Source organism: Odontesthes bonariensis, chromosome 6, assembly GCF_027942865.1.
Source record: "Odontesthes bonariensis isolate fOdoBon6 chromosome 6, fOdoBon6.hap1, whole genome shotgun sequence".
NCBI classification, from domain to species: Eukaryota; Metazoa; Chordata; class Actinopteri; order Atheriniformes; family Atherinopsidae; genus Odontesthes; species Odontesthes bonariensis.
This window is the reverse complement of record NC_134511.1, coordinates 24,007,705-24,015,233: the sequence shown is the minus strand read 5'-3', so window position 1 is coordinate 24,015,233 and position 7,529 is coordinate 24,007,705. Positions and strand designations below refer to the sequence as shown.

The 7,529-nt window shown below is 41.8% G+C and overlaps 1 protein-coding gene across 1 annotated transcript; it reads left to right on the top strand.

Annotated features, from left to right (window-relative positions):
• The first annotated feature begins 721 nt into the window (after positions 1-721).
• Positions 722-7,302, top strand: tent2 (terminal nucleotidyltransferase 2). The gene is made up of 15 exons (XM_075468098.1): positions 722-809; positions 1,179-1,334; positions 2,217-2,324; positions 2,461-2,716; positions 2,828-2,942; positions 3,032-3,120; positions 3,222-3,279; positions 3,896-3,962; positions 4,059-4,135; positions 4,267-4,395; positions 4,497-4,540; positions 4,718-4,854; positions 5,395-5,486; positions 5,963-6,042; positions 6,159-7,302. Exons 2-15 carry the CDS (start codon positions 1,216-1,218, stop codon positions 6,243-6,245), a joined length of 1,458 nt encoding a protein of 485 aa, XP_075324213.1. The 5' UTR covers positions 722-809; positions 1,179-1,215; the 3' UTR covers positions 6,246-7,302.
• Positions 7,303-7,529: the final 227 nt, after the last annotated feature.

Below are 7,529 nucleotides of genomic sequence, written 5' to 3'. Positions count from 1 at the left end.
TTTTGCGTCAATGTCTTGTGAGCAAAATAATCTAATAACAACAAGATCGAGTTCTGAGCCTTACGAGTGTGAGAAAACAGGCTACCTTTAATAACCACAAGAACATATGCAAATGCAGCAATCTCAGGCAAATGCCAATCCATATAGGACCGAGGAGCTGATAATTTCATGTAACATATGACATGAGCTAGTGAAAATACTTTATTTCAAAGTAAAGGGGTTCCCAGAATTAGTCTCCCATTTGCTGTGCCTGTAAATTTAGTGCCAGAGCACAGATACTATGTTCAATTCTATTGTTTTTCTCTCCATTCCCTGACTGTTTAATCATTGAAATACAATGAAAACTCTGTGCACAAAGAGATACAATTTTTAAAAAATTTGTTTTGCTTAGAAAACTAGCTCGTCTGAAGTCCCCCTGAGCAAAAGCGGAGCCTCTCAACAGACAATGGGTGACGGAAGAGATGATAAGCAACCCTGGTGATTTTACTGAACTTATCTGATTCACGGCCCACATTCAAATTAAACTGATTTGAATATACAGCAGGGGCCTGTTATCTGAAGCAGCTTTTTAAAGAGCACGCGCATACAGTCACGTAAATGGGCATTTATTTAACCGACTTCATCACCGTCCAATACGATCGACTAAGGTCTTTTTAGTTAAAATTGTACTTTTAGGTGGATTTGCCCTTTACAGAGCACAAGAACACGTCCCCTTTAAATCAAGTTCAATTACGTCATGGCTTCAATGCGGAAGTATGAACGCAGGAAATCAGCGTCCCCAGTTTTGTTTACATGTGACATCTAATTTGGTAAGTGGTGCGTGTTGTATGGGTTATGACTTTTAAATGAGAGTTTTTAAGCATTTTATAAATCTTATAAATCTCCTCTCATAAATCTTAAGAAAACTGCCTTCATTATTTTCAACGTAGTGGTCGATATTTAACTTAGCTAGCCAAGCGCTGCTACTAGTCAGCCAGTTAGCTTTCTGCATTGTATGATCTCCGGTAAGTTTCGATTTCCTCAATAACTTCTCTAGCAGTCATCTGCCTGGGGGGGCATTCTAGGATAACAGTGCAGACATTTGTAACTGTTCATTTTCTGTACTCGATTCAACTAAGAGCTTTAATGTTATTCCGTTTTTTTTTTTTTTTTTTTTTTTTTTAATCTCGGAACATCAGTTAAGTTTGATGCTGGAGTTCCGTGAGGTGGCGCACGATGTTTCATCGCAACTCGGTTCCAAGGGGGTGGTCAAGCTTCAGAACCGGTCCGTACCCGCCGCCTCAGGTACCCCGAAGTTACGATTACCACCACCAAAGCCAGGAGGAAGCCAACAGGTGAGCCAAAACGAGGGCACGAGCTACGGTGGCGGAAGAGACGTTCACAGCGTCGTTAGCGAAACGAGAGGAAACTTTAGAAATTCACTGACTGTGATTGTAACGTAGGGATATTTCGAGCAAAACTAGTAACATTTGATCAAATGTCTGAAACATCTCAGAAATGAGGACAAGGTGTTTTATTGTTTCTCTCTTTGTCACATGTGATGGTAAAACTGAATATATTTCTTGGCTTAATCAAGACGTCAACGTGGAAATGAAGATGTTCCCATTTCAGCTTTTTGTTCAGCTCATAGCAAAGCTTGGGTAGGTTTAGATATGTTTACACCTGTTTCTGTTCCTGATATAAAGCAAATCATGGAGGCAGAGAGAAAACAGGACCTTCTTGAAATACAGCGTACCTTGGCAAACAGCTGGTATTTTTTACAGTCTCTGCCCAGCCTATCACTGGCAAAGAGTTCATTTTTACTTTGATGCAGTTATTGTCCTGCTGGGTTACTTTGCTGCTGCTACTATTTATAGTTTACATTACACAGATACTTGTCACTCTTAATGAAAAAAAAGAAAGAAAGCCCAGGTTTTAAAGATGCAAATATTTCCCTTTAGAGAACGCTGGGAAGCTCAGACCTAAAGAGAAGGCAGGAGTGTGTATGAGGAAATTAGATCCAAATTAGAGAAACTACCAACCTCTGACAGATCACTAAACATTCAAAAGTTTCCGGATGCGTGTCTTGTGCTTTGCGGCACCAGAATTGAGATAGACGGTTGAGACTGACAGGTTATCATTTATTTATCACTTACAATTTTTTACATGTTTTTTTTTTTTTTTTTGCTCTTCATGACACGTCTGTGAGTGTATGTATATATATGTCTTTTTGTAAGCTTCCAAGTTCTTGAACTGGAGAGGTTGCCTCCGTATGAATGGAGCCCTCAGCCATCCACCTCCACAGCCGTCGCTCCTCCCACATCAACTATGACCAAAAGGCGCAAGTAGGTTATTTTAGCATCAATAAATGACTAAATAATCTCTTTCTCGTGCTTCCATTTCCTTAAACTTCCCTTTATCTTATGAGCACCAGTCTTTTAACAGTCTGCATATCCTTATTTATCATTCGGGTTCTTCCAGGAGGCACAATAGCGAATACAGCCCCCACGTAGAGAAGCGTCAACGCACCGACTACTCTCTCCAACCATTAGAAGCATCCCCTTTAAGTTGGGCTCCTCTTCCCACTCGTCGTCCTGACGAAGCAGTGGCTGAGTCTTCGAGATCATCCGTCACTGGTTTCGATTACTCCTTTGCCGGTCCACACCTCTATCTCCACCCACAGCGGCTTTCTATTCCAGAAAGCTCCAACAGCCTCCAGTCCTTTGCCAAAGACAAGGTATACTCTGATGTACTAACCTGAAGCTGGTGTATGTTAAGTGTCGACTTGTTTGCATGCAGATTTGTTTGGTTTATTGCGCCACGCTTATGCTTGTGTTTGTGCTTTCAGCTGAGTGGTCAGATGGTGGCGCTCTTTGAGGCGTGCCAGCAGCAGTCCTCAGATCTGGAGCGGAAGGAGGTGTGTCGAGCTCAGCTGCAGCAAGACATACAACGTGTCTATGCAGGTGTGTGTTAGATGTGCCGTAAGTGTTTTCTTTTTTTTTTGTTAACGTCGCGTTGCGCTTATTTTTTTCAACAAGTGCGTTTCTCACAGCGGGGCGGCTTTATTTGACCGGATCCTCTATGAATGGACTGGGCTGTCGGAGCAGCGATGCTGATCTGTGTCTCGTCATCAAAGCAGCTGTAAGTATGTGTGGCTTTGTGCTGTACATGTCGTCCAAATGCTGCCATAGACGCCCATTTCCTCCTGCTCTTACGTGCTGCCATCTGTTTTTTGGTTTCAGAAAAGACCCGATCCTGTTTATGTCCTGTCTCAACTCAAAAAAGCTTTCAAATCGCTCTGTAAGTAACTCTGCTGTTAACTTTCAGTCATTTGTGTACATAAACACCGTGTAACTTATAGTATAACCACCTGCCCGATGCAGATTATGAACGTATAGATGCAGCATGGACGCAGGTCCTTTGGGGGTGTTTTGTGCGGTCAGACAAAGGGACACTGTCAGGGGATCTTTTGGGTCCTGTAGACTGATGGGTGGTACCTCCATGGATTTGCCATGGAGTTTGAGCAAATCCAATAGATGCTTGGTCGAATGGAGCAGGTCGATGCCTGAAGTTTTTCCTCAAGCCAAGGGTGTGTCATTACCGTGTCACATCCGCATCAGTCCCATGACCTGAGCTTTTCCCAGCAAAGCATTGCATTATGGCGAGATGATCAATGCAGTCTCTCCCCATCACGTTCAGCAGATTTAATGTTCTGGTTGAATGTTGTAATATAGACTTGTTTTATCACACAAAATCACAAACGCTGAGGACATTCGTGGTCTCCTGTTTTCTCCCCCACATTTCACTCTCTCGTCAGTGTCCACTAGGTGGGGGTGTTTACTCAGTAAAAAAATCATTTCAGGTTGATGGAAAACCAAACATCATTCAATCTAATCATGTATGTTTTGATTTCTAGCATATGTAGAGAGGATTCGGCTGATCAGAGCCAAAGTGTCCATCCTCAGGTTCAGAGAGAAAGGCAGGTAGGAGCTAAATAGTCGCTAAAGCCCGTTTTTTACACCACGTAGTCATAAATAAGTGTTTATGTGTATGACTGTTTGTGTTTTACTTTTTCTCAGTGATCTGGAGTTTGATCTGAATATTAACAACACAGTGGGCATCAGAAACACGTTCCTTCTAAGGAGCTACGCCTATGGTGTGTAAAATGGATAATAAAGCCTTATTGGAAAGCAGGATTCCGTCCGTCTCTAACTGTGACTGTTTGTGTGAGTTCAGCTGTACGCAGTCACTCATTTTGAACTGCTGTGTTTGTCTTGTTTCTCTCAGCCGATCTCAGGATAAAACCCTTGATTCTTGTCGTGAAGAAATGGGCACGGCATCATCAAATCAATGATGCCAGCAAAGGAACATTAAGCAGCTACACGCTGGTGCTGATGGTCCTTTTCTACCTCCAGAGTTAGTGCTGTCACGCATGCATGCCAATTCACTTTTCATTTCCATTTGCACCCACTTGCGGGCAATCTCAACTTGTTTGTAATGGGTTGTTTTCTCATCAGCTCTGAAAGAACCTGTCCTTCCATCTCTACAAAGGGATTTCCCAGTAAGTATCAGTTCTGTTTATTTTTTTTACCCTCTTCTCACAGCTTTTACATTTTATTGCCAAACCCGAGGAGGTTATTATCCACATTTAAAATGGCAGTAAACCATTTCAAACCTGCAAAACCGTGTCGGTCTTTATCCTTTTTGTGTTGTTTCTTTCTTTTTTTTCTTTTTTTAGGAGTGTTTTAATCCCTTCATGGAGATAGACATGGTTCCAGAGGCACCCAAACACATTCCTCCCTTTAATTCAAGAAACCAGTCGTCTCTGGGAGAGCTGCTGTTGGGCTTTCTCAACTACTACACCGCAGAGTTCAGGTACCTTCCAAGAACATCGCACTGTGATTCACATGCACTTGTGCTTCTTTCCCCTTCTCCTTTTCCTGCTCTGTTCCTCATCTCTCGCTCTTCCTGCCAACTTCTTCTCCCCCTCCAGTCCTCCGTCTGTCCTCACCTTCCTCTGTCCTGCATCCTCTCTGGTTTCATGTTTTTGGCGGAGGGGCAGGAGCAGGTGGGACCTTTGGCCTTACACAGCACTAACATGACATGCCATGATCCCTGTGTTTGCAGTATGTGTAATTCAGACCCTCCCATACCATATCTGAAAAGCTGAACTAAAACTCGCTCCGCAGACGTGCACAGATTTAAAAAATAAATAAATAAATAAATAAAAAATACATTTTTAATAGATGAAATGGTGTCAAACACTCAAACCGGGTCATACATGTTGAATATTTGAGTTTTTTGCATTCAGGAACTTGTTACAGCACCACTTTGACAGCCCGGGACATTGTGCTTACTTTTACTCTTCGGAGCACTAAATGACTGCATTGTTGTTTTTTTTCCTTTCTCTTGCAGATGGGATAAACAGGTGATCTCTGTGCGGAAGGCCGCCGCTTTGCCCAAGAACAATTCTCAAGAGTGGCAAAACAAATTCATATGTGTGGAAGGTAAACATCTCTGTATCACAGCGGTCTGTATAATGCTCATGAGTTTTGGAACATTTGGAAAAGGGAAAAAGAGGTCAAGTGAGGGAGCAACTTTACACCTTTCAGTCCAGTCAGCTCAACCCCAGGAAGGTGTAAAACGGAGGGGGGGAGTGACTGTTCATTCATTTTTTTCCACTTGTTTTCATCTCCTTGATTGTGAAATTGAATTGTTTTATCAGGGAATATGCGAGATTGTGTAAAAAGTAAACACTTGGGCTCCTCCAATTTTTTCTGATTCTGTTTAGAAAATTGGACAACTGAGATGCTCATCTCAAAATCGTAAAGTTTTTATTTGCTGAGGCATAAAAAGAAGCTGTGGAAATTTTCACAAAATTATTAGTCTTTCCAAATGTTAGATGAGACTGATGAGCATAACACAGATCCTATTTGATCGTATCATCTGCTTATAGATGCAACAGCGACTCTTTGTGTTCCAGAGCCGTTTGAAAGGAACAACGTTGCCCGGGCAGTCCATGAGAAGTGCAAGTTTGATGCCATTAAAGCTCAGTTTGCTGAGGTATTCCACCATCCTGATGACTTGCTCCTACAAATTTCTCTCCTCCATAAAGCCATGCTGGTCTGACACGAGTTGTGTATAATCCTGTTACTTTTTGTCTCTCTGTGTCTGTGCAGTCTTGTCGGATACTCAAGTTGAGCAGGGACCTGAACTCCATCCTCCCGGTTAGAGCCATCAGTAATAAGGAGTCATCCAGGAGATAAACGGTTGGCGTTCTACCTCGAGACAAGTCTGTCCCCGGAAATGATGCTTGACCCTAAAGATGTTCTGAGAGAGAAGCCTCACAATCAGACAGGCGATGGGGTCCCAATATTGTGTATCCTGTGGCTGATCTCTTGAAAGTGTTACATGCCTCCGGTTTGTATGAGCAATTGGTGATATTCCACATTACAACAAGACAGGAGGACAAATACTCAAGGAGTGAAACCAGAGGGCTTTAAAAGCAACATCCTGTCACTGAGGCTGGTGTCAGAGAGACGCTGCTCTAAGCAGGATAATATTATTATTATTATTTTTTTTTTTTTTGGTCATTTTTAATTTTTATTGCTGCCACATGGACCTCTTTCCCTAGAAAGAAAATGATGTCTTCTCACACACGAACTGACAGTATTTCTGTGTGAAAGACGAGTCTGAACCTGTTTATCTCCTCTGAGCTCAGTTTTAGTTCCATCCTCGTTGCTGCCGTTCAGCACGGCGTCCGATTTGAAGATGCCAGTTTATGTCTGCTGCACGCATGTAGATGCTGACTGTCTGTGTCAAACTATTGATGTAAAAGCCCTCTTTCTATTTTTATAGGTCAGCATCGACAGTGTTGCAGTTTGAAGACTTTAAATGCCACCCTTTTTTTTTTTTTTTAATAATCATTACAGCTGCGTTATAGACCCTCTGCTGTTTCGCCGTCTTTGAGTTTCTGAGATAAATGTGATGTTTTAGGTAAGAATGAGTCGTTCAAGTGATGGAGGGTAATCGGTAGAGGGCTGCAACTCTGGATATTACCGTTCCTTCAAGTTCTGTGTCACTTTCTGCATTATTTCGGTTTGACTGGTCAACGTTATGCGATGTCAGACATTTACTGGATTTATTTGGGCAAAGATTTTGGTAATTTAAAGTTCAGTTAATTCAGTTAATAAATGAACACTTTTGAACATTTTCTTTCTTTCTTTCTTTGGGCTGTATTTCCATTGCTCTTTTTTTATGTACATTTTGTACATTTCAGAATGTTCTTGTTTATTTAAAAATAAATCTAAAGGTGTATGAAAATGTTCTCTATACATTTTTGAGCTCTTTGTGAAGTCTACTAAAATGCTGGACCTTCTGAGAGGTGCCGGAATGTCTTTAAACTGCGGACCCGTCTCACTTCTTTTGCAACTTTCAGTCAAGTTCCCAAAAAAGTCTAAAACAACATGTGCCGTAGCACAAGCATTTTCACAAACAAGCATTTTTTTTTAGCAAACTGTAAGCCTATTAACAGTTTTGGGCATTCTCTC

What these genes read in the sequence shown, in the direction of transcription:
- tent2 (XM_075468098.1), top strand. Translation starts at nt 1,216, where the DNA reads ATGTTTCATCGCAACTCGGTTCCAAGGGGGTGGTCAAGCTTCAGAACC. An exon ending in TACTACACCGCAGAGTTCAG is followed by an intron (nt 4,855 to 5,394) that starts GTACCTTCCAAG and finishes TTTCTCTTGCAG; the next exon opens with ATGGGATAAACAGGTGATCT. An exon ending in CAAATTCATATGTGTGGAAG is followed by an intron (nt 5,487 to 5,962) that starts GTAAACATCTCT and finishes TTTGTGTTCCAG; the next exon opens with AGCCGTTTGAAAGGAACAAC.